The following is a 25,931-nucleotide window of genomic DNA, read 5'->3' on the forward strand; positions in this document are numbered from 1 at the left end:
ATTTTATTTTTTTAAATTTTTTGATGTTTATTTATTTTGAGAGAGAGAGCAGGGAAGGGGCAGAGAGAGAGAGGGAGACCCAGAATCTGAAGCAGGCTCCGTTACTGTCAGCACATAGCCCAGTGCAGGGCTCGAAGTTTTGAACCATGGAGATCGTGACCTGAAGCATGGGCTGAAATCAAGAGTCAGACACTTAACCACCTGAGCTACCCAGGCGCCCCTGTACGAAAACATTATCCCATTCGTTTACACTTTTCTCAGGATTTCTTTCTATTTTGGGGGAACATTCAAAAGGTGTTTTTTGTTTTTTCATTTTTTTCACACCATAAAGCTAAACCTTGCAGGAGGTTTGGGGACAGGGTAAATAACCCATTGTTACCCACACATATTTCTACTCTGCTACCATAATGGCTGTTTTCCTTCTTTTCTTGAAGTTTTTATTTTTGTTTTTGTTTTTTTAAGATTTTATTTTTAAGCATTCTCCCTACCCGACGTGTGGCTCGAAATCACAACCCTAAGATCAAGTCGATTACTCCACCGACTGAGCCAGCCACGTGCCCCTCTCTTCTTGAATTTTTTAGTAAAGCAAATGCTGCTGGGCTCACCATGTTCCTCCATGGTGGTAATTACGGTGTCGAGGTTAAGTGTGTAGGCTCTGGAAGCAGAATTTTCCTGAGTCTGCCTTTACCTCTTCCTGGCTGTCAAGTTCATGGAGCAAGTTACAAGATCTTTCTGTGTCTCACGTTCCCCATTGGGAGAATGGGAATAATTACAGTACTAACGTCATAGGATTATTTTACAAACTAAATGACATTGTGTGTGCATCATATGGTAAACTTCCAATTATTGATGGCTTTCATTAGATATAATATTTTCCACATTCAGGGTGGTTTCCTTATGCTAGATTGCAAAAAGAAGCTTTCTCTGTCAAAGGATTTGCATATATCCTACCAAATTTCTTTTCACAATGGTTATAGCAGATTTAAAATGCAGCCAGCACATTGGAAAGCACCACAAAATCTCATTGTGTTTGAATATTACCCCCCAAAATTATATTTATTTACTTTAGCAAACAATGTATGTTGCCTTGTTGCTGTTTTCATTGGTGTGTCTTAAGTTTGTTTAGAAGTTGTATTCCCTGGGTGCCTGGGTGGCTCAATGGGGTTAAACATCCGACTTCAGCTCAGATCATGATCTCACCATTCTTAGGTTCGAGCCCCGCATCCGGCTCTGTGCTGACAGCTCAGAGCCTGGAACCTGCTTCAGATTCTGTGTCTCCCTCTCTCTGCCCCTCTCCTGCTTGTGCTCTGTCTGTCTCTCTCTCAAAAACAAAAGAAACATAAAAATAAAAAAAGAAGTTGTATTCCCTTTTTTTGGACTGGTCTATCTACTAGAGTCTGATTTATTTTTACCCGTTAGTTTGTGTGGCCTGCTAATAAAATTTTAGCCATTTGCTGAAAGTACTTTTCACACAGGACCTTTTGGCTCTGATATTTATTTTAATTTACAAAAGCTTTAAATGTGTATGTTATCTGTTACGTCAATTTTCACTCTCTCAGATTCTGAATAGTAGTCATTTCTTCCAGAGTGGTGATGAGTATCTGCTTCCATTTTCTCTTAGCTTTTCTAGATTGGTATTTTTCATAGCGTGCACCTTGGACCATCTGTAACAGAACAGTATTGAATGACGTGAAGATTCTGTGTACTACCGGGACATGCTGAGTTAGAATCTCCGTGATGGAGCCCTGTAATGCGTCCTTTATTTTTATTTATTTGTTTGTTAAAAATGTTTGTTTATTTTGACAGATAGAGCATGAGTCAGGGAGGGGCAGAGAGAGAGAGGCAGAGAAAGAATCCCAAGCAGACTCCCCGCTGTCAGTGCAGAGCCCCGTGTGGGGCTCACGAACCGTGAGATCATGGCTCTAGCCAAAATCAAGAGTCAGATGCGCAACTGACTGAACCACCCAGGCACCCCAGTTTTCTGCCCTTTAAATCAGGATCCCAGGTGATCTCAGTGCCTCTTGAAGTTTGACAGTTCCTATTGTGTGGTTATATTTTTAGAGGCATCTCTTAGACAACCCTCCTCACCCACCCTCTGCCTATCAGGTGCACTGAAGCCACAAGGTTTGAAACCTCAGGGGTCTTATCTGTGTTTCTCTTACCTCCTGTGTTCAGAGCATCACCAAGTCCCGTTGATTCATTCTTCCAAATTTCTATAATGTGCACCATTTAATTTTCCTCTTCTCTTTTTCCCTCCCAAGCCAGAGTCTTACTAATTGTCTAAGTATTGCTTTAGCAATTTCTGATCCTTGTCTTCTGATTCTTTCTCTGCTACAGATCAGTTTCCGTAAAGCACCATTTTCATCATTCTGTGGCGCAAATACATTGAAATGGGTCGGTGTTGTCAACCGTATCATGGACATTGACCCTCACGACCACTTATCTTAAACTCTCTATTAGTTTCCAATTACTGGTAGGATTAGTCATCACAAACGTAGTGGCTTAAAGCAACACGCATTTATTATGCATCGGCGGGCCGCGTTCCCCCTGGGAGGCTCTGGGAGAGAATCGTTTCCCGCCTTTTCTCACTTACAGAAGCTGCTCAGAGTCTGTGGCTTGTGGCCTCTCCATCTCCAAAGCCAGCAGTATGGTCGGTCACTGCAGGTTCTGTTTCTATCATCACCTCTGCTGTCTGTGCCTCTACCCTCTCTGATGATGACACTTCCGCCTCTCCTTTGAGATTCCATTGGCTGTACCTGCATACCCCAGGATAATGTCTCCAGCTCAAGATGCTTGACTTAAGCCCATTCTTTGGCCAGGTAAGGGGACACAGTCTCAAGTTCTAAGGGTCAGGACATGGACATCTTTTGCAGGAGGGAACCGTTAGTCTGTCAACCACAAACTCCTTTTCTAGTTGACCTTATTTCTCACTTTCTCATGAGAAAACAGCGGTGGCAGCCAATTAGCCTCCCCACTCACCCTCGTGTAAGAAGATCGCTGTCTGTCTTTGCCGTGCTGAATGGCCTTCCCTCTGTGTTCTGATCTGTTCAAACCAAACTGAAATACTGCACATTCTCCTTCTTTCCTGGGAGTTTCTTTTATTCCCTCAGGTCTTTGTTCTTGGAATTGCTGTTCCTTTATTTTATTTTATTTTTTTAAAAAGTAATCTCCATGCCCAACGTGGGGCTCAAACTCATGACCCCAAGATCGAGAGTCACATACTGTACTGACTGAGCCAGCCAGGCACCTCCTCGTCTTCCTTTAGAGTAGACGTTTCTGCTTAAATTTAAAGCATGTAAGAGATCATTAAAATTTACTTGTCTCTAAGTCTTGTCTAACTAGAAGACACTTTTTGGGGGGTTTTATACACGTCGGGACTGTATCTTATCTTTCATATCTTCCTCCCTGCCTATTAGTGTTGGGCATGTATTAGGCATTAAATAAGTAGTCGGCAAATGGGATGTTTGGAGGACATTCTGCATATTTATGAATTAACTGGAGGAATGTTTTGGCTAAAAAACTCATTTCGATTGTGGGAGTTGAGTTCCCTGTAATTTCCATCCCAGGTTACACGAGTAATTCCTTTGTAGCTGTGTAGTCCCACATGGGACCAGCACGCACACCACACTGCAACCCAAGCGGGCCCCCACTTTGTTCCTCTGTGTTCACTCTTAGCCTCGTATCTTTAAAAAAAAAAAGTTATGGGGATTCCTCCCTACTGTTGAGGCCCGGCGGTGATGGGAAGAGCCTTAGGCTTGTATGAGTTTCCCCTGTGCCCCAGTGGCACCTGCCCGCATCTCCTGTAGACAAGCAAGTTGCCACTTTACATGGTGGTCCTTGAGAACAGCTCTGCCTCCCCAGGCCCACGGTCACCGGCGTGCGGAGAAAGTCCTGCCCTGCATGGCCAACTGGGGAGCATATTTTACATGCCTTCTCAGCTGTTCACTTTCCGTTCCGGCCCAGAGGTTTCAGGGAAATACGGTGCTGGTTTGTTACGAAATTAACTGTCCTCATTCTTGTTATTGCCTACTTTTGGCTTGAATAAAATAGTACATTCTTATATTTAAATTAATGAAGTACACATTTCAAAAGAACCCGAAGCTGCCATATGGGGTCACACCAGGAGTAAAGCGCCTCATGTAGTGCTTCTAGAGGGAACCCTGAGGACGGACGGGTACCGAGGTGGAGGGAAAGGTTGAATTTTACCCCAAAGGCTCCTCACTTCTTTCCTTAACCTTTTTGTCACATATCCAGCTCTTTGTTTAGGTGCTTGGGAAAGTATCTATGTTCCTTTCTCTGGAAGATTGGCACTATCACCAGTGAATACGTGGGACATCTGTGTGGAGGAAAGTCTGAGTAAACTCTTTGAATGGTATAAAGAGGAAAGGGAGGGGTGCCTGGCTGGCTCACTCGCTGGAGCGTGCGACTCTTGATCTTGGGGTCGTGAGCTCGAGCCCCACGTTGGGCATAGAGATTACTTACAAAAACCTTTTAAAAATTAAAAATAAAAAATAAAAAGATGACTCCAGGCAGAGGGGATTGTGCCTTCAGTATCACGGAATCTGGTGGCTATCCGCGTGGATCTGAAAGGCCGTGTGGCCGGACGCAGCATGGCCAGAACAGTTAATCATCCCATGGAGTGGCAGAGGAGTATTTATCTTGTGAGCAGCTGAGCCCTGCTGGAAACATATTGTCTTGGGTTTGTCTCTCCTCATCTAAAGCAATTCATTACTCACCTACAAACGCTGTCACAGATCCCCGCAGCTATGATGATCGGCCTCCTCCATACTCCTGACATAAATAAAAAGGAAAAGTGTTTTCAGTACTCTATCTTCAAGATTTAAAAAAAAAAAAAAAGAGAGACAGATAATGGAGTTGATTTTCTATTTTACAATGTAAGAAATGTCACGATTCAACAGTTTTTTTTTTTTAATGTTTATTTATTCTTGAGAGAGAGTGAGCAGGGAAAGGGCAGAGAGAGAGGGAGACACAGAATCCGAAGCAGGTTCCAAGCCTGACGTGGGGCTCGAACTCACAAGCTGCGAGATCATGACCTGAGTTGAAGTCGGATGCTTCACCGACTGAGCCACCCAGGCGCCCCACGATTCAACAGTTTTAAAGGAAGTTTCCTGATGAGGTTTAAATTGTAACCGAATAAATTTATTACCACAGAATACTTGAGCATTTTTGGCTTTGTCTCTGTTTGAGAAATACCTCAAATGGTGTAGAGATGAGATATATATTTATTCCCATACAATCATAAATGGTTTCTCTCTCTCTCCCTTGTTCCTCAGTATTGGATCAGTCTCATAAATAAATGAACATGAGGGGCGCCTGGGTGGCGCAGTCGGTTAAGCGTCCGACTTCAGCCAGGTCACGATCTCGCGGTCCGTGAGTTCGAGCCCCGCGTCAGGCTCTGGGCTCATGGCTCGGAGCCTGGAGCCTGTTTCTGATTCTGTGTCTCCCTCTCTCTCTGTCCCTCCCCCGTTCATGCTCTGTCTCTCTCTGTCTCAAAAATAAATAAACGTTAAAAAAAATTTTTTTTTTTTTAAAGAATATTATTGGGGCACCTGGGTGGCTCAGTCAGTTAAGCGTCTGACTTCAGCTCAGGTCACGATCTCGCAGTCCGTGAGTTCGAGCCCCGCGTCAGGCTCTGGGCTGATGGCTCAGAGCCTGGAGGCTGCTTCCGATTCTGTGTCTCCCTCTCTCTCTGCCCCTCCCCCGTTCATGCTCTGTCTGTCTCTGTCCCAAAAATAAATAAACGTTGAAAAAAATTTTTTTTAAAAAATAAAAATAAAAAAAATAAATGAACATGTGCTAGTGTTTCCCATTTAACATAATACCTTTGCCTCCCTGCTTCCCTCCCATGTTGCCCACATTACTCTCCTTTCTTGGTAGAATTCCTTGAAAATGGAGGCTCTGCTCTATCCCTTCCTACTCCCTCCTTACCCACTGTTTGACTTCCCCAGCCTGGCTGGGCAGTCGGACTGTGCCCGCTTCTTGGAGCCCTTTCTTGTCTGAAGGTGCAGTTTCACCCCCTGCTCAGTGCCTGCCTGCTTCTCTGCCCTGCCTCTCAGAATCAGAGATCTCTGCCATTGTAGCCATGTCCCATTGCAGTGTAAGGAACTGCCACTCACTCAGCAGCTTAAAACAAGACAACTGTATCATTTGGGAGTTTCTCTGGAGCACGAGTCCAGGCACAGGTGTACTGGGTTCTCTGCTTAGGGTCTCACCAGGTGGGCATCCAGGTGTGGCCAAGGCTATGGTTCCATCTGGGGCTCAGGGTCCTCTTCCAAGCTTGTTTAGGTGAAAGTAGGTTTATTGCTGTCATGGGGCTGAGGCCCCCCCCTTTTTTTTTTTGCTGATTTTTTGGCCAAGGGTAGCTCTCAGCATCTATGCCATGTGGTTGGAACATGGCAAAGCCATGAGTCTGTGTGCTAGGACCGGGTCTCATAAAAGGTAACCTCATCAAAGGAACGGCTGTCCTGCCCACATTCACTGATCCCATATGACCCCATGGGAGGGGATTATGTAGGCACACATGCACTAAGGGGCAGGGATCTTGGGAGCTGTCTTCAGATTCTGCCATCACAGCAGTTTTTTCCCATCTGTGCCAACAGGGAAACACCCTACTGTCACGTCATCTAGTTTCATGGTTCTCAGTACCACTTAACGTATTCTGACGCCTAGATCTAGACTCCTTTCCCCCTGCCTACATTTTATCTCTCTGTGAGTGCCTCGGGGGCATCTGAGACTTAGAATCACCAAAACTAAACAATGGGTTCCTTTGTGCCAGGAGTATTTTTCATTGGATATACTAGGAACTTGATTAGGTTTCTTAAACAGGTGCGAGAAGATTCTCACGTTGCAACAAAACTAAAAGCAGACGCTCCAAGTTGATGTTGCAATTCTGCAGTATCCATATTCCAAGTTCCTTCTGGTCTTTCTGCTTTACCATCTTTATTTTAGCATGCACCTTTCACTCTTCCGGTTACAGTACAGCGGCTGTCGCTCCAGGAGTGCTTCGCGTTTCTGTCAGGAAAAAGAGCCCCATTATAGTGCTGCTTGATTATGGAATCTCTCATGACCTCCTTAAAGTGAATTTATATTAAGTCATGCCCTTGCTCAAGACATTCACTAAGCTTCCCATTTAAAATGATATGGGGAGGGGTGCCTGGGTGGCGCAGTCGGTTAAGCGTCCGACTTCAGCCAGGTCACGATCTCGCGGTCCGTGAGTTCGAGCCCCGCGTTCGGCTCTGGGCTGATGGCTCGGAGCCTGGAGCCTGTTTCCGATTCTGTGTCTCCCTCTCTCTCTGCCCCTCCCCCGTTCATGCTCTGTCTCTCTCTGTCCCAAAAATAAATAAACATTGAAAAAAAAATTAAAAAAAATAATAAATAAATTAAAAAAATAAAATGATATGGGGGCGCCTGGGTGAGTCAGTTTTGGCTCAGGTCATGATCTCACAGTTCGATGATGGGTTCGAGCCCCATGACAGGCTCTGTGCTGACAGCTCGGAACCTGGAGCCTGCTTTGGATGCTGTGTCTTCCTCTCTCTCTGCCCCTCCCCCACTTTCTCTCTCTCTCTCTCTCTCTCTCTCTCTCTCTCTCTCTCTCTCTCTCAAAAACGAATAAACATTAAAAAAATTTTTTTTAAAAGGAGCAATGTGTGAGGAGAAAAACTTGTTTATCTGAGTTTTTGCAACTTTGAAAGACAATTGTGATTTCCTAGGCTGCTGTCTAGGCATTTTACAGTATGATAACCCTGCTCACACCCAGAGTCTGGACATTTAGGTAAGGACCTGAGTTCAGGATTCCCTCCATACATTCCCACTTGGCTTTCCTGGCACCTTTTAAAATAACCTTTTGGAGTCAAGCCCTCGGAAATTTGGTGACCTCAGTCCTGACCAGCTGAAAGTGATCAGTGATAGGTGCTTGTCACCCTGCTGTCTTGTCTCCTGCTTGTTCCTGACCTGCCACCCCTCCCCCGCTTCTGGGGTCTCTGACAAGTCTTCTGACTCTCTTTCCTCTCCGCGGGTGTAGTGAAACCTTGCCTTCATTCACAGCAAGCCCATAGGGTCCATTTCCCTAAAGTGGGAGCTCAGGTGTTCAGGACGTATGCCCCTTACTCAGGAGGTCATAATCTGCACATTTTTTTTTCTTTTTTTATTGTTTATTTACTCATTTATATCTTAGCGAGCAAGAGAAAACAAAAGAGCAAGGGCGAGAGTGTGTATGAGAATTGGAAAGGAGCAGAGAGAGAGAGGGAGCCGGAGAATCCCAAGCAGCCTCCGCGCTGTCAGCTCAGAGCCCGATGCAAGGCTCGCTCTCACAGAGTGTGAGATCATGACTGAGTCAAAATCAAGAGTCAGACACCTAACCAAGTGAGCCACCCAGGTGCCCCTTTAATCTGTATATTCTTATTTCCAACACCAGGTCTGGCTTCCCGCTACACAGTCTCAGCAGGGTTTCCAAATTTTTAATTAGAACATTAAACTTCATTCCATTTGAGTCCATGTGTTGGTTTCATATTGCTGCTCTACCATGTTAGCACCAACTGAGGGCTTAAGACAACAGAAATTTATTTTCTCATTCTTCTTGTGGTCAGAAGTCCACAACGAGTTTCCCTGGGCTAAAATCAAGGCATCCCCAGGCTGGAGGGGCGCGTCCATTCCCTTTCCTTCTAGCTTCTCAAGGTCCCCTGGGCTCTCGATCCTCCCTCTGTCAATGAAGCCAGCCACGTGGCATCCTCCAGGCTCTCTCTGAATCGGAGCCTCCTGCTTCCTTCTCATCGGGCATCTTATTATTACACTGCGCCCACCTGGATAGTCGAGGAGAATTGTTCCATTTTAAGACCCTTGTGCAAAGTACCTGGCCATGTAAGGTGACCTTCACAGGTTAGGATGTTGATGTCATAGGATGAGTCTCCCACAGGCAGCGCTAACTCAGGTTCCAGTAGAATTTTTCTTTTATATATGTTGTCCCTTAAAACTGCTGCCCAGAAAGGCTTAGCTGAGAACCGTGATTTTTCATGAACAGAATTTGGACCTAAATCTTAGGAGCATTGGAAGGATCAGTCTCTCTGTTTTAAAAAACTTAAGTTCATTCTATTGTAGACCTTTTGAGAAACTCTCCAAGTAGTTTGGTCTAGTTTACGTGTCATTTCCAGCGAGATAGTTAGAAACATTGCGTTTTATTTTGCTTTTTTATGTGAAATAATATGTAGAAAGACTTTACTTCTTCTGAGCAAAATTTCATTATATTAATTGATTTTGAAAATTATAGGGGTGCCTGGGTGGCTCAGACGGTTGGGTGTCCGACTTCAGCACAGGTCACCATCTCGCGTTGTAAGTTCAAGCCGCGCGTCGGGTTCTGTGCTGACAGCTGAGACCCTGAAGCCTGCTTCAGATTCTGTGTCTCCCCCTCTCTCTGCCATTCCCCTGCTTGTGCTCTCTGTTTCTCAAAAATGAATAAACGTTAAAAAATATATTTAAAAGGATTATAAATGTCTTTACCTCCATTATAATGCATTTACTGAGCTTTTAATTTTTTGGAAAAAAGTAATCCAGTCTGAAATACTCAGTGATATACAAGCATAGCAAAATCTACCAAAACCATAAAATGCTTATCCCAAAACCTAAACACTTAGGAAAGCCAAGTAAAGAATTTGTTACCGAAATTTCACTGTAATTATACTTTCTTGTATCTTTTTTATTGGAGATAGTTGTGGCTCATTTTCTTTTACTGCCTTTCCCCCTCAAATAATCTCTTTATAATTGAGACATTTTTCTGTTTTTTTGTTTCTATCTTTATAGCTTAAGAAATGTATAAAAACTCCAGAAATCCCTTCTAAACATGTTAGGAACTGGGTCCCAAAAGTCTTGGAGCAACGACGACAAGGTTTGGAAACATATTTACAGGTAAGATGTGTTTAGATCCTCAGTCAATAAAATGCAGTTTAAATAAATTTATGTCTCGATATTTTTTTTGTCAGAACTTCTGGGTGAGATGCAAAATATATCAACAGTCAAACATTCTAGATTAAAATAAAGAAAGTTTAAAATTAAAAATATGTTGTCAGTTGGTCCTTTTAGCTTTAATGAAGTTGTATTTGTAATTGGTTCTCTGGATCGAGGAGGTGAAAATTTAGTATAAAGGTAAAAACTGATGTAAAGCAAATCTGTCCATGTTTTAATTAAGCTCTGTGAATTACTTTTTGCTTTTTGTTTTCTTTCCAAGATTTATTGCTTTCTCATGGCATTCCTAGCCTTTAGTTTTGGGTTTTGAAGACATAGAGAAACTGAATTTTTGTTGGGCCTGGCCAGTCCATCTATGGAATCAAGTTGAGAACAAGTGCATAAAAATTAATTGCCTCTGATGAAGTGTCGGCTTCTTTGAAAATTAGAATGTGTGCTTGTGAAAGAATGTGATAGGAGGCCCTTTTCTGCAGTTGAGAGGAGCAAGTGGAACTATTGAGGGAAGAAAGAACAACGCTTGTCCTAAGTGACAGGAAAAGCAAAAGAAAAGATAGAGCAGTGTCAACTTCTGTCTGTTTTTAAATATAAAAGGCTAAAGGCCTCAGATGAATATTTCATGTAGTCATTAATCCGAAGAGAACCACACAGGGCAGGTGCAGGGATGGCACAGGTCGGGTGTTCAGCCAGGACACTGAACAATTGACAGGCAGATGCATGGGAATGACCCAGGTGAGCATAGCTGGGAAGATAAGGAAGAGCAGAGCTGGATCTCACCTGAGGGTTATGGATTCGCCGTGATGAGCTATCCGTCTGAGACATGTTACATCACAGAAACAGCGGCTGTTACTCTCCTTTTTATGAATAATACCTTGTAACCCCTGTAAGCTTTAATCTTAGGGTGGGTTCTGTGCAGGCAGGTAGCTGGAGGCTCTGGGAAGCCAGGACCCAGTTTCCACGACAGAGTTTTTCTGGGTGGTTGTGCCTGAATCACTCTTGGTTACAAGGGGAGGATACGCTGTCACTGCACGCTTCAGATGCCTCTCTCCCACTAGAGAGATGCCAAGAGCCTCTTGGTGGCCTTGCATAGTTTTCTTGGTCTTGATGGTGTTCTCCAAGGAGAGTTGACATGCTGGAGACCTTGCGATCATCTGAGGAGGGCTGTCTTGACTGTTTCTGTTCTCTTTCTTCGGGCATGGCGGTTTTCACTGCCTCTCCCTGAAAGTGAGAGATTAAAGGAAAGGGGGACCACAAAGGACAGGAACATGTGTGGCTGTGTTCCCTGGGACTCTGTACATGGAGCTGTGAGCGTTCCCAAGCTTCTGGCAGCATTGCAGAGCAAAACCAAAGCAAAAAACCAAAACACGAGACTTTAGACATCGTGTATGCAAAGGGTAGAAAGTCCTGTTCTCTGTAATTAAATGGAATAGGTAAACAGTGCATTCTTACTCATAAGCCAGATTTTCCACGGATATTGTATATCTTCAAGCTTTCGTTGTGAAGAACGCTTTCCTCTTTTTTCCTCCCATTGTCTTTGACACATGACTTCCATTACTACTTAGTGTAAACATTTTAAGTTGTTTGTACTTTGAATATAAATATGCAGATAAAATCATCTGGCACCGAGAGGAGTTTACAGTGACTCTCAAATTGGGCTTGGAATTTTCTATTCTCAGAAATGGGGCTTGAAAGATGTGGTTGAGGGACCAAAAGGGCTTGGTTCCTGTTATGAGTTTAATATTCGTTTTCTTGTCCCTTCAGTCTCCAAGGAGTTGCAGGGAGCCTTCTCTTCTCCCTTTTCTTCCTGATTCTCTTTGTGGGCGGTGGGAGCTAGGTGGAAGTTGGAAAGATGAGTGGGAATGCTTTATCTGCTGTCCCAAGTGAAATGAAAACCCTGGGTTATGCATCATTTTGGGATAACTTGTGGTATGTAAGCCTCTTGAGGAGTCAGACAGCCTCCATGATCTTACGGTTCATGAGTTTGAGCCCTATGTCAGGCTTTGTGTTGACTGTGCAGAGCCTGCTTGGGATCCTCTCTCTCCCTCTCTGTCTGCCCCTCCCCGCCTTGTGCTCACTTGTTCGCTCTGTCTCTCTTTTTTTCAGAATAAATAAATAAACTTATAAAAAAAAAAAAAGGAGTAGGCCAGTCTTTTCATGAACTGGCCCTTTTCTGGCCCATAAACCTGAGAGAGTATTATAGCCCAAGTCAGAGCATCTAAAGCTCACTGTGACCTTAGACGTTACCTAGTCCAACCTGCCTCCTGCCCTTCATTTACGTTCATGATTGTCTGTCTGGCCTCACTTTCCCACCCGTAGAACAGGCAGATTAGCCTTTGAGAGGGCCACAGAAAACACTTGTCCAGAGATCAACTAGTACATTCTGCACCATGGGTGAGTGCAACACCATTCCCTAAGGTGGCCCACACTGCTCTTTTATTTTAGAGATGGAGAAACTGAGGTGTAGTATGGTTACAAAACCTGCCTCACTTCCTGGAATTTATTAGTTAATGAGATGGCCTGAAATGTTACTTTCTTAACTCTCAGGAGGCTCTTTTCAAGCTGCATTGTAGAGTTTCTAATTTTTCAGCCTTGACATAGTTTTACTTAAAGCTATATTAATAATTGTAAAAGAAATGTCCTTATAATCATAAACTTTCGCAATTTATTTAACTACCTACCCCCATCTCCCTTGATAGATTGATAGATGGGGAGTTTTTAAAATCTATAACTTGATTATTTAGAATCCTACAGGGGCAGCTGGGTGGCTCAGTCGGTTAAGCATCCAACTTCCTCTCAGGTCATGATCTTGTGGTTTGTGAGTTCGAGCCCCATGTCAAGAGCCTGGAACCTGCTTCAGATTCTGTGTCTCCCTCTCTCTCTGCCCCTCACTGTTCATGCTCTGTCTTTCCCTCTCTCTCTCTCAAAAATGAATAAACATTAAAAAAAGTAAAAAAGAAAAAAAGAATTCTTAGGATTCATTGTGTCTTCCAACTGGAAAAGTTCCATAGCTTCTCTCTGGTTGTGAAATTGTTCCATAAAGTACAGGTACACCTACTCTGCAACGAAAGACAAGACACATAGAGGGCCTAACCAGGTCTAACGTCGCAGAGTCCCAGAAAGAAGGGAGAGGGGAAAATACAAAAGTAGGGGAGGAAATCATCAAAGGAAAAAGAGTTGAACATTTTCCCCAGCTGGAGGCTGTGAGCCTTTACATAGACCAGGTGCCCCGAGGGCAGAACCCAGAGACCCATAGAAGCCCTCCAGGGCTCGGACACAGCTGGCAAAATTTCAGTATGTCAGAAATAAAGATCCATACTCTTCCAGAAAAGAAAAACAAACAGTGGGCAAGGTTGAGGTTCCGCCCTGGCCTCATTTTCTTATCTGAGACTGGTCGAATGGGCGGGTCCCTCTCCGTTCTTCAGTAGCAGCATGAAATCGCAAGCTGGCCGGGCTTAGACAAAGACTTTTCGTGCGTATTTCTCATGCGTCACTTGTTGCAGTAATGTGAGATTTATGTTTCTGAGAAAGGGACACACATCTCATGTCATTTACTTAAGAACAACAGCAGTTTACGTTTTCATCTTACTCATAAGGAGGGAACAACAGTTAACTCTGCAGTGAGTGTTGGGAGCTAGAGATCCAAGTGACCCATAGAAATCAAGACTAAGGATAATCTCAGCCAGAAAGAAATGGCTTAAAGAAAAGTTCATTTAGAGAAAACAGTCCACAGCTGGTGTGGGGTTTGTCAAAAAGCGCTTGCAGAATGCTATAGTCAGAGGACCCGATTACCTGACTAGCCTGCCCCTCATTTGTTTTTTGAACATGTACAATATAGTACAATGTTCCCTTGGGCCAGTAGTCTGGTGGACCAGAGTATTATATTTTTAACTCTTCCTCTAGTGCATGAAACATTTATTAAAATTGACATCGTGTGCTTGAAAACGCGTATTCTCTAATTCTTGAATGCACTGAGCTATATATAATCAAATGAAGCTGGTTAAGTGTGCTCTTCAGTCAAACGTGGCTTTTTGATCTGCAAGAAAAAGGTGTGTTCAAATTTTCCACTTACGTTTCAAGGATTGATTGCTCCTATGATTGAGCTTAGTTCAAACATCCATCCTTTCTCTCTTGGTCCCTTTTTTTGTGAGCTTTTGCTTTTGTTGCCCACGTTTGGATGGGTGGCAGATTTCCCCTGCCCCCAAGCCCCCTTTTTCTCTTTCCATTTTTCTTCCTCCGTTAGTTTGCATCTATTCTTGTCATAGTTACCCGTTCTCTTTAGTCTCCTGAGCACAACAGGGATTTTAGGATGTTTCACATCTCATCACTCTAGACCACTCTAGATCTAGGATCCTGGGTTGACGGTCCCTGTTTTGTTTTTTTCTGCTTGGAAAATACTGTACCACTTCCCTCTGGCTTCTATAGTTAATGATAAAATCCACTGTCATATTAGTGTTTTCCACTTGTATGTGAGATGAGGTTTTAAGATGTCTTTTTTCAAGATTTTAGCTTTGTCGTTAGTTTTCAGAAGCTTCATTGTGTGCCTTGGTGTGTATTGCTTTGGGTTTTTCCTGTTTGGAGTTTTGTTTCTCTCCTCCCTGCTTTCTCCTCTCCTTCTAGGACTATGATCGTAGGGATACATGGGGTGTTTTGTGCTGTAGTCCCACAGAGACTTGGGTCTTCTTCTGGGTTTTTTTTTTTTAGACTTTTTTCTCTGCGTGGGTCAGATAAGATCATTTCTGTTGTTCTGTCTTTCCATTTGCTGACTTTTTCCTCTGTTCTTACCATTCTGCTGTTGAACCTGTCCACTGAGCTTTTTATTTTGATTATTGTATTTTTCAGGTTTAAAATTCCCACTGATCTTTATATAGCTTTTATTTCTGTGCTGACCCCCTATATGTCTTTGTTGAGTTTTTGTATTGTTTCTTTTGTTTCAAACGTGTTCATAATTACTCATTGAAATATTTTTATCTTGGCTGCCTTACAAGTCATTCTCTAACATCTTTGTCTTCTCAGTGTTAGCGTCTATCGATTGTCTTTTTTATTCCGTGTGAGAGCTTCCTGGGTCTGATACGAGGAATGATTTTGGTTGATTCCTAGACATTTTTGTATTTTGTGACGAGACTCTGCATCTTATTTAAACCTCCCGTCTTGGCTGGCCTTCTCTGATACCCCTCAGCCTGGGGGACAGGTGGGGGGACTTTATCTCATTTCTGCCAGGTGCAGGTAGAAGACCAGATTTCCCATTTGGCCTTGGTTGACACCTGGGCTGGAAAGGGTATTCATTACTGCTAAGAGGAAAGGAGTCCCAGCTCTCCCTTGGTTGCCACTGACGCTTTGGGTGGGGCACGTTATTGTCTTGGGGCAGTGAGAATCCTGGTTCTCTGCTTGGCCTTCTCTGACACCCCCCTGGCATTGAGTGCCCCATTGAAGTCTCATGAGGTTGGAAGTCTAGGCTTCCTTCTAGGCTTTCCCTGGCTTGAGTGGAAGTGGAACGACTATTCTTTCTGTGGTCGTTGGGTTGAGTAGAGTGATCAGTGTCTAAAAGTTTTCTCTCTTACTAGGCTATCGTTTTCACAGCCTTCTTACTAAAGGAAATGGGCTTTTATTGGGGCTTTATTTGTCTGCAACTCTTGGTATTTCCTGGCTGCCAGCTTTTTCTGCTGTATGTCAAGATATGTGAGGCAAAACGAAATCCCAGGAAAGATAAAATGTACCTCTGTGGCATTCCTTAGGTGCTGGCAGGTTTCATTTCTCCCCTCAACCTTAGGTACAATGTCCAATAAAATGTTTTAGTTGCATTCAGCAGGAGAAAGGGAAAAAGTATAGCTGTTCCATCTTAACAGAACTGGAAGTCTGTCCTTTGAGTTTTTAGGTTTTAGTATTATACTTTTTTGTTTTAGAAATTTTGTCTGATTTTTTCCCCCCTAATCTGCCTGGATGTTTCTTTGGAGGTCTGTTTTTATCTTTTTCAAATATTTTAACTCTTGGTTTCCCAGGAAAAATGGTTATCACCATTTTTTGTAGTAATCACTACTGTTTTTGTAGTTTTTTTAATGAATAATTTACAGAAATTCAAATGAGAAAAGTGAAATGCAACTTCACTAGAATTTTGATCGGAATTTCAGCATCACAAACTCGAAAGTTTTAGTCCTTATTTTCCTAGTTTTTAAATGGGCAGCATCTTTTGAACAGTATACCTCCTTGATCTTGAACTACTCTGCATGAACCTGAAACATAAATCATCTTGTAAGCCTTGTAAAAGCTTCCAGATTTTAAGTATATCTCTAGTAGGTTCTAGCTTACCATTGTTAATGGTTCTTTTTCTTAGACATGCATTTTCACAGTCCAAATCTTTGGAAACCTTGATGGTTAATAGATGTGTTGAAGAGACAGTGGCTTATATCATTGCTGCCTAATTGCAAAATATTTTCCTTTTTAGATTTAGAGACACAACTAGAATGACTAAATTAATAAACTTTTTTTAAACTTCTGCTCTACTGTTTCCTTCCAGACACCTTTGTATATGCTTTTGTCAAGTAAAATAAAGCATGTGTTAAATAAATCTTGGTACACAAACATCATAAAAAGTGAAAGAATAGTGTTCCACATTCGTTTAGCGAAATGAAATGGTCCATGTTCTGGATGTGAAGTAATGTATAGTAAAGTTCTTCCTATCGAATGAATATCTCCAAGAGAATACTGTATTTCCTTTTTTGTCATTGATCTCTAAGTGTGAGAAAATTCATCTGTGGTAGCATCTGAAGTTTCATGATCTATGACTTTACCTGTGCACCCAATTTTGGTATATATTATGGAAGCCAGTAGTCAGATGTGGCTAATAAACATTTGAAATGCGGCTAGTCTGAATCAAGATGTTCTGTAAAATATACACAGATTTCAAAACCTTTGTACAAGAAAGAATGTAAAATATCTCAGTAGCTTTTATAATGATTACACTTGAAGTAATATTTTGTATAGGATCGAACAAAATATATTGTTCCTTTTTACTTTTTTCATGTGGCTACCAAATAATTTAAATGTGAAATTTACTTTTTTTTTAAGTTTATTTATTTATTTGGAGAGAGGGAGAGAGGGGGAAGGGCAAAGAGACAGGGAGAGAGAATCCCAAGCAGGCTCCACACCATCAACGCAGAGCCAGATGTTGGGGCTTGAATTTATGAAATGCAGCATCGTGACCTGAGCCGAAACCAAGAGTCAGAAGCTTAACCAACTGAGCCCCCCTGTGCCCCAAATTTTACATTTTTAATTATTATGCAGTATATCTGTGGCTTCCATTTTACTTCTGTTGGATCGTGGTGGTCTAGAGTATTCCTGTCTCTCTCTGTTGTCATTATCTGAGTCATCTAATAATCAGGAAACACTTTACTCCCTTGATTTTTTTTTTCTTTATTCTTTTGGGTAGAAAATGAAAATTGCTAAATATTTAACTGTGTTCAATGAAAACTTTTTAAGTAACTTCAAAGATGATGTCTCCAAACCTTGAAAGATAATGAGTACTTTGGGCAACACAGTAAGAAAGCTAAAACGTATTGTAATGATTATTATTTATTTCATTGTCTTTCCAAATGATTCCATTGTTCTATAGATGTTCTTATTATTTTCATATTTTCTTAGCACAGTTGAGAATAACTGATGAGTAATGATGAAATGATACTTAGAATCACAAAGTAGCAAAGTATTGCAAGGTATAGGAAAAATAAGATTACTAAAATTCAGTAATGTGTATTAGGAAAGAATCCAATTGCTTCATATGGTAATCCTAAGAGTGAAGGAATTTGGTTCTCTTTTTTTAAAGATACACGAATTTTCTTTTTTTTGGAAGACATGTAAGAAAGAATAAACGTCATAAAATACCAATTTTTATCAATAGAAACACTTAATTTTCTGTCTGTCTTTTTTAAAAAAAAAGTTTATTTCTTTATCTTGAGAGAGAGAGAGAGAGCACAAGCCAGTGAGGGGCAGAGAGAAGGGGATAAAGAATCCCAAGCTGGCTTCATGCCATCATTGCAGAGCCCGATGCGGGGCTTAAACTCATGAACCCTGAGATCATGACCTGAGCAGAGATCGAGAGTCAGGCGCTCAACGGACTAAGCCACCCAGGCGCCCTTAATATTCTGCCTTTTAAATGTAACCTGTCATTCTTCTGATTCTTCTTTTCATCTTTGGTGCTCTGTTTTACCGTAGAACTTTGTTACTGTAGTTATTCTGTATCTAGGCATAGATTTTTTTTTCATTTATATTTTTGTGTATTGTGTGTGCGTTTGTGTGGGTGCACACACGCTCTCTCAATCTGAATATAGGTACTTTTCAGTGTCTCTGGAAAATGCCCAGGTATCATATCTTTGATTGTTGCCTCTTCCGTCCCCCCCCCTTTTTTTTAATTTTTTTAATTCTCAGTCTGATAAAAGTGATGTCTTCATAGGTCTCATTTGTTTCTGCTAGTTTTTGCACATGGTACTTTGTTTCCTCTTAGTGTATTTATGTGTGGTTTTTGTTTGTTTCAATTTTTAGCTTGGGTAATGCATTTCCTTGTACCTTCATCCCTGGGGATTTTTTTTCATGTCCAGGATTCAATTTACTTTTTACACGAGATAGAATTTTTGTTTGCTTTTGCTAATCACCTAGGAGCACTACCAACTGGGTGGGACTTCTTAGCTTGAAAGTTTTTTTGGACCACACAAAAGGCATTAGATTAGGTTCCAAACCTGTGAGTGGGTTTATTTCTCTCTTTCCCTTCCTCTGGGTATGTATCCTTCAGCAGCTTCTTTTGGAGTTCGCCTCTTAGATCCCTGATGCCCATCTGTCTTGAGCAAAGCTTAGGCTTTATCTTCATTTCTTCTGTCCGTGCAGCTTTCATAGTAGATGCTCAAAGTTCTAGGGTTCAACTTGCCTGTGGGAAAGGACCAGGTCTGGTGCTTGCTTATCTATCAGGATTTCAATTTACATTTGATGTAAGGATGCTCGTGATTCCTTACTTTTTTATTACCTCAGTGATGCATTTTTTAAAAATTTCTTATATATATTTATATATGTGTGTGTGTATGTGTGTGTAATTATATGTAATATGTATTTGTATTTTAAAATAATATATATTTATATTTATAAATACAAGATATGTGAAATATATTTAAATGTATATATTGTGAGTGTATTTACATATATAGCATTTTTAGGATCCTCAGTATTCATTTCCAAGAAAATATGGCTTAGTGAAATGTTCAAGTGCTAAATCACTCCTCATGGTTAGCCAGATACTGCTACCAAGATTTACCATATGGACTTCTCTCTGCAGTTACATACATAATTTGCTACAATCCGTTCTTCAAACACAGAAAAGTTTGGAAAATAAGTTTAATTATTTTACTGATTATAAGATTCTGTTTGACAGTGTTTGCTTCCCAAATCAAAATGGATTTGATATCCTGTTCATTCAGGGGAGGGAATGTGGTTTTCAGGAATCTCTGGGAGGGTCCACGTGCCACAGCAAGTGACTTGTCATGTTCCATACCGGAGCAGAAGCCTTTATAAAATGCCACCTGTCATATACATGTGCTGTAAAATAGACCTTAAACATTCCCACAAGTTAGTTCCCAAAGAGGTTGCATCGTGACCTAAACATGGTTTTTTGGTTTTTGTTGTTGTTGTTGTTGTTGTTTTTAAATTACATAGCTAGTATGTAGGCTTAATGCCATGGGGTACATAGAATAATTTTTTTTTTCTGCCTTTGACTCTTATTCAGCCACAAATCTCCCCACCCCAGTGTACTTAAGAGGACACTTTCTTCCAAAGTAGGCTGGCTTCCTGATTCCACTCTGCATACTTTCCAGCCTTTCTTTATCTTTTTTTTATGTCTGTTTTTTATTGTTGAGAGAGATAGACACAACACAAGTGAGGGAAAGGCAGGAGAGAAGGAGACACAGAATCTGAAGCAGGCTCCAAGCTCTGAGCTATCAGCATAGAGCCCAACGTATGGCTCAAACCCATGAACCGTGAGATCATGAGCTGAGCCAAAGTCCGGCGCTTAACCAACTGAGCCACCAGGCTCCCGTATCTTTTTTTTTTTTTTTTTAATTCTTATTTATTTTGAGAGAGAGATGGAGAGCAAGTCGGGGAGGGGCAGAGAGAGAAGGAGACAGAGACCCAAGCAGGTTCTGTGCTGTCAGCAGAGTCGGATGCTAGGCTCAAACCCACGAACCCTGAGATCATGACCTGAGCCCAAATCAAGAGTCAGACGCTTAACTGACTGAGCCACCCAGACGCGCCAGCCTTTCTTTATTTTTAACCTGTCTTTATCTTTCTTTTTTCATGAGCTTCTTTACCCTTCTAAAGATTCTGTGGCAACTTGATCCCGTTCCCCATTTTGCAGTAAGAAACTACGGCTGACACGCTGGAGTGGCGTTTTATTTTGGTAATTGTTGGGTGAACAGCCGTTGGGATGCCTATCGCCTGTTGCTACATGAAAATGCTGGAATAAGAGCCCAGGTACCCCCAGAATCGCATGGTCATTAAGTGTCTGATACCACCACGGCATTGTCTCAGAACTGTCCTGTTTTGCTTAATAAGCAACTTCTATACTAGTTGAAGTACACCCTTAAACCATTTTGTGAATCACATTTTCTTCCACACTTCCCTTTTCTTTTTTTTTAATTGAAGTATACTTGACATACAATGTTATATTGGTTTCAGGCATACAGCATTGTGAGTGGACCATTCTATCCCCTACGCGGTGCTCACTGCTGTAAGCTCGGTTACCATCTGTCACCGTATAGATGTTACTGAGTGTGTTCCTTATGCTGTACCTTTCCTTCTAGATTTATCTTTTAAAGACCATAAACCACTTATAAACCAGATATTTTACTCGTACATTACATAAAACGTCAATTTTGTGGTCAGCAGCCATTTTTTAGATCTGTTTTTTTCATTTTGGGTTCACTTCTTTGAAGTGCACCAGGAATTAATATTCTTTTGGGGGCACCTTTTCTCCATGTACTGTGCAGACCCCCCAAAATGTATTTTTTTGTTTTCACCACTCCATGAGCATCGTAAGGTAGGCACAAGTGAGCTGACGAGGACAAAGTAAATGAAACTGAGCTGAGATTCAAGTCTTCAATGTTTTCAAGGTTCACTTACCAGAGAGGGGCTCCCTCTTGCTTTATCCCAGCAAAATTGCAAAGCACTATGTGTCATAAGCTTCCAGGATTGTGAGTGGTCAGAACCAGAAAGGTTCAGTTTGGAACAGGTTTCTATCTAAGATCTTAGAATTATCATTAAGTTAGTTTTACTTCGTAAAGGAGTTTCCACCTCTTTATTCTCATATAATCATAGACATTTCCAAAGGTGAAAATTTTCTTCCGTGTAATATTTTCATCCTTTTTCTCTACCTTCCATTTTGGTATTTTTAAGATATATGCATGTGTCCCTTCCTGGCCATCCAGTTCTGGCTGAGGTATTTAGCCAGAATTTCAATTATTATTGAAATTTTCTCTCTTCATCCACCCCTGGCAGGGTAATGTCATTGATGAAGCTGAGTGAACTTGGAGTGCATACCCGGGAAGCCCCGTGTTGTTCCGATGGCCACCCTATCTATGCCTTACAGCTCAGGTCCTTAGAATTTTGAGTTTCTCTCACAAATTAAGAAGTCATATGATGGTGGTTTCGCTTCTTACAAAGGACTTCCTTTAAAATGCACCTGAAGTAAAGACCAAGATCTTGTGTATTGGGGGTGGGGGGCGTACCGGGAAAAGAGGGATGTACAATTTGGACTTCACCAAATCACCATAAAAGCCCGGAGAAGTCACAGTAAGTATAAAGGTCCTGCTTATCACACGAGACAAACTGTTCTTTGTTCTCGTTAAAGATGGTGAACAGGGTGTTAAATAATATTAATGGCCGGGATTGTCAGTACTTAACAGTACTTTCCTTGTACAAGTGATTTTATTGATCGATACAGACTCCATGTAACGGGGCAGATTATTTTTAGTGATTTCATCGAAACCTTAACCAAGTTTGTTAGTGTGCCACGTATCTTTAAATAGATCTAGATGATGATGTAGATTAAGAAAAGCAAACCACCATCCATCTCTTTTTGATCTGTTAATAACTTAAATCCATCATTGCTAGCAAGTGTTTTCAGATTCCGTTGCGCATACGTTTCTCTTGTGCCTGGTTAGAAATCCTGGAACCTTGTTTCACTGGTTGGTTGGTTGTTCATATAGGAAAACCCTAACCGCTTATCCAGAATTTAGAAGGCAGGTTAGTTGTCATACTTGGCGAAATAATTGTCGAAACGTGAAGAAGAAAAACTGTGTTTCCTAAGTTGCATTTTTGTAGGCACTGCCCTCTAGATTCTTAGGTTTTGTGATAGTTCTTGAAGACTTTTTTGTGCTGAGCTGAAAACACTACGAAAACTATAAGTACTTAGCACAGTATATGATATTTCTCCTTGTATAAATATTTTTAATTTTAATTATAGAGAATTGTGCTACTTAATATCAAATGTGTTTTTCATTTTCTCAGTGATTTGCTTGCTTCCCATTCATCTCGAAATGAACTTCATTTAAAATAATTTTTAGTACTTGGGGCGCCTGGGTGGCTCTGTCACTTAAGCGTCCGACGTCGGCTCAGGTCATGATCTTGTGGTTTGTGAGTTTGAGCCCCACATGGGGCTCTCTGCTCTCAGAACGGAGCCTACTTTGGACCCTCGGTCTCCCTGTCTCTCTCCTCCTCCCCTGCTTGCTCTCTCTCTCTCAAAAATAAATAAAAACATTTTTAAAACTTTTAAAATAAAATAAAATAATTTTTAGTAAAGAACAATTTTTTTAAATTTCCGGTACTAGCCATATGTATTACTCCTTTAAAGAAAACAAAACCTTTTTCTTTCGAGGAAATACATGAAACCAGTATTTTTTTAAATGCTTATTTAGTTTTGAGAGAGACAGAGGGAGAGTGTGAGCATGAGTGGGGAGGGGCAGAGAGAGAGAAGGACAGAGGATCTGAAGCGGGCTCTGTGCTGACAGCAGAGAGCCCGAAGTGGGGCTCGATCTCGCAAACCCCGTGCTAAAGTCAGACGCTTAAGCGATTGGGCCACCCAGGAGCCCCTGCCGGTATTTAGAAAATCCACATAGTGCATTCTTGCTTACTTTGGGTGGGTGAGCCTGGCAAAGGAAGCCTGAGCTGCAGAGCTATGGATATTGAGCCTTCAGAGGTAATATAGGTCAGTGGAGGTAAGGGCAGTAAAGGCAATGTGAAAAGCTCTAGGAACCTCACACGGGATGGGGAGGAACCTGTGTGGAAGAAGGGAAGGGAAGGCCAACAAGCCGTATGCTCCAAAGTGCCTTTAATGAGGCTCACAGCTTAAAACTTGGGGACTTTTAAGACTATGAATTACCAAATATTGACCACCTGATTTGGCAGTATGTACTGATTTAAAAACCAAAACCCTCTTAGTAGTCATAAAGTTAGCTTTAGTGCCCTAAACGGGAGCCTTGGGTTGATAAGATGAATGTCTGGGCTAAATCGTCCTGGACAGCTGTCTCTGCTTGTTGGCCAGCTCAGGGCTGCGTGCTGTTTCTAGAAAGGGGGTGGGTGAGATGCGGGGTGTTAACACACAGACTTGGGCTCATTGCGGAACGCCAGCTCCAAGCCCCTTCTAGAAACAAGTAGTCCCCCTCGTGTCATTTCATCTATATGGACGCAAAGGTAGCCACATACTTCTTTTTCTTCGCATGCAAACTCACCTTACAATGTGGATGCCTTTGTCTGATGAAAACTTAACACCCTGAGCCAGCATTACGTTTCTGTGACTTCGTTCTTTTAAAAAGATGGCTATAGTGGGCTTGACTCTGTCTTCGGTGCTACCACTTTCCATTCAGAGATGTTATGAAGCCTGACATTTTTTTTTAACGTTTATTTTGAGAGAGAGCACGTGCACGCTCATGCGTATGTGAGTGGGGAGAGGGGCAGAGAGAGGGAGAGAGAGAATCCCAAGCAGGCTCCATGCTCAGCATAGAGTAGAGCCCGACACAGGGCTCGATCTCACAAACCGTGAGATCATGACCTGAGCCGAAACCAAGACTTGGACACTTAACCGACTGAGCCACACAGGTGTCCCAAGCCTGACATTATTCCTGAGATACTTTTGATTTGTATTTTATCAGATTTGTATGTGATAGACTCATGAGTTTTGAAAGAACTGGCTTTTTTCATCAGGTTTAGTTTTAGGTTGATGACTTCAGTTTAATCAAAGAATCTGTTCCGTGGTCTTTTATTTTCTGATATAAGCAGTCTTATTTCTTCACAGACATCAAGCATTCTCTCCTTGCAGGGGCACCTGGGTGGCTCAGTCAGTTAAGCATGCAACTTATGCTCAGGTCACGTTCTCACACCTTGAGGGTTTGAGCCCCACGTCGGGCTCTGTGCTGACAGCTCAGAGTCTAGAACCTGCTTCAGATTCTGTGTCTCCCTCTCTCTCTGCCCCTCCCCTGCTCCCGCTCTGTCTCTCTCTCTCTCTCTCTCTTTCTCTCTCTTAAAACTAAATAAACATTAAAATAAGAAAATGATAAAGAATTCTCTCCTTGCAGATTAATGTATTTTTAGTATATCAGTATTTTTGTTACTGTTCTTATTTATACAGGTGTTCATATTCAGCAACTTTGAAAAACATAAAGGATAAAAATAATTTTCTGTAATTCTTCCACTTAGACCACTATTCCTGAACCAGGGGCAGTTTTTCCTCGCAGGGGACATTAGATGACACATACAGACATTTTTGGTTGTCACAGTTTGAGGATGGGGTGCTACCAGCATTTAATGGAGGGTGTGGTCACGGATCCTGCTCAATATCTTACAGTGCACAGGACAGCCCCCAACAGATAGTCACTTGCTCCAAAATGTTACTAGTGGCAAGACTGAGAAACCCTGATTTAAACATCTCTGAATTATGGTGTGCTTCATTTGTCTTTTTTCTGTGCATGTTTTTAATCGTATATTTTAATATATTTGATATGTCGTCTCTAATGTTTTATAAACTCTTTTCTTTTTTTTTTTTATTAAAAAAAATTTTTTTTTTCAACGTTTATTTATTTTTGGGACAGAGAGAGACAGAGCATGAACGGGCGAGGGGCAGAGAGAGAGGGAGACACAGAATCGGAAACAGGCTCCAGGCTCTGAGCCATCAGCCCAGAGCCCGACGCGGGGCTCGAACTCACAGACCGCGAGATCGTGACCTGGCTGAAGTTGGACGCTTAACCGACAGCGCTACCCAGGCGCCCCTATAAACTCTTTTCTTAATTTGAAAACATATCTCAGGGTCCCTGGGATAATTACATCTTCAGTAATTATCAACTCAGAGACAGTTTTGTCCATATTCCCAGACATATCCCACCTTCCCATATTATTTTGAAAAAACTCACAGATATCTTTTATCTATAAATATTTCAGGATGTATCTCTAATAGATGAAGTTTTTTTTTTAAAAAACTATTTTAATAAATGCTCCATTATATTCTATGCTATGGATGCATTATCATTTATTTCAGAACCTGCTCTTAAGTTTTGGGATTCTTTTTAATTTTCAACCTAGAGTGTTTTGGGGTTTTTTGGGGTTTGTCTTTGTTTGTTTTCGGTGTTTTTTTGTTTTTTGTAGGTCTTCATATGGCATATTCTCCCGGTTCCACAGGTAAAGGGGAAAGTGTGCAAACTAAGCAAGGCGAGAATGAGCACAAGACCCTTAATTTCATTAACCACTGTGTAACTGGTAAAGATTAATGTCCATATCTCTTGCTAATTCTTTCCAATTACTTAGTTCATATAAATTCCCAAGCCTGGTTAATTATGCTGAAGTCAGGTAGTAATTTTGAACACTGTTCCGACAACAAGGGAATTTTCCTGGTCTAACCTTGCCCTCTCACACAGACTCTCAGCAGATTAGGCCCTCAGCCC

At 41.7% G+C, this 25,931-nt stretch overlaps 1 protein-coding gene across 9 annotated transcripts in view; it reads left to right on the forward strand.

Moving 5' to 3' along the window:
- SNX24 (sorting nexin 24) overlaps positions 1-25,931 on the forward strand; it is a 179,941-nt gene that overhangs the window by 93,088 nt on the left and 60,922 nt on the right. For 5 of the 9 annotated variants that reach the window (XM_045058200.1, XM_045058207.1, XM_045058194.1 and 2 more), the window contains one exon: positions 9,814-9,918. In XM_045058200.1, coding sequence (XP_044914135.1) covers positions 9,814-9,918 — 105 coding nt within the window. Of the gene's footprint in view, positions 1-1,621; positions 1,748-2,595; positions 2,789-9,813; positions 9,921-25,931 lie in introns of those variants that run through there. The other 4 variants (XR_006598401.1, XR_006598404.1, XM_045058201.1 and 1 more) reach the window with 2 other exon arrangements.

This window comes from Felis catus, chromosome A1 (assembly GCF_018350175.1).
Source record: "Felis catus isolate Fca126 chromosome A1, F.catus_Fca126_mat1.0, whole genome shotgun sequence".
Taxonomy (NCBI): Eukaryota; Metazoa; Chordata; class Mammalia; order Carnivora; family Felidae; genus Felis; species Felis catus.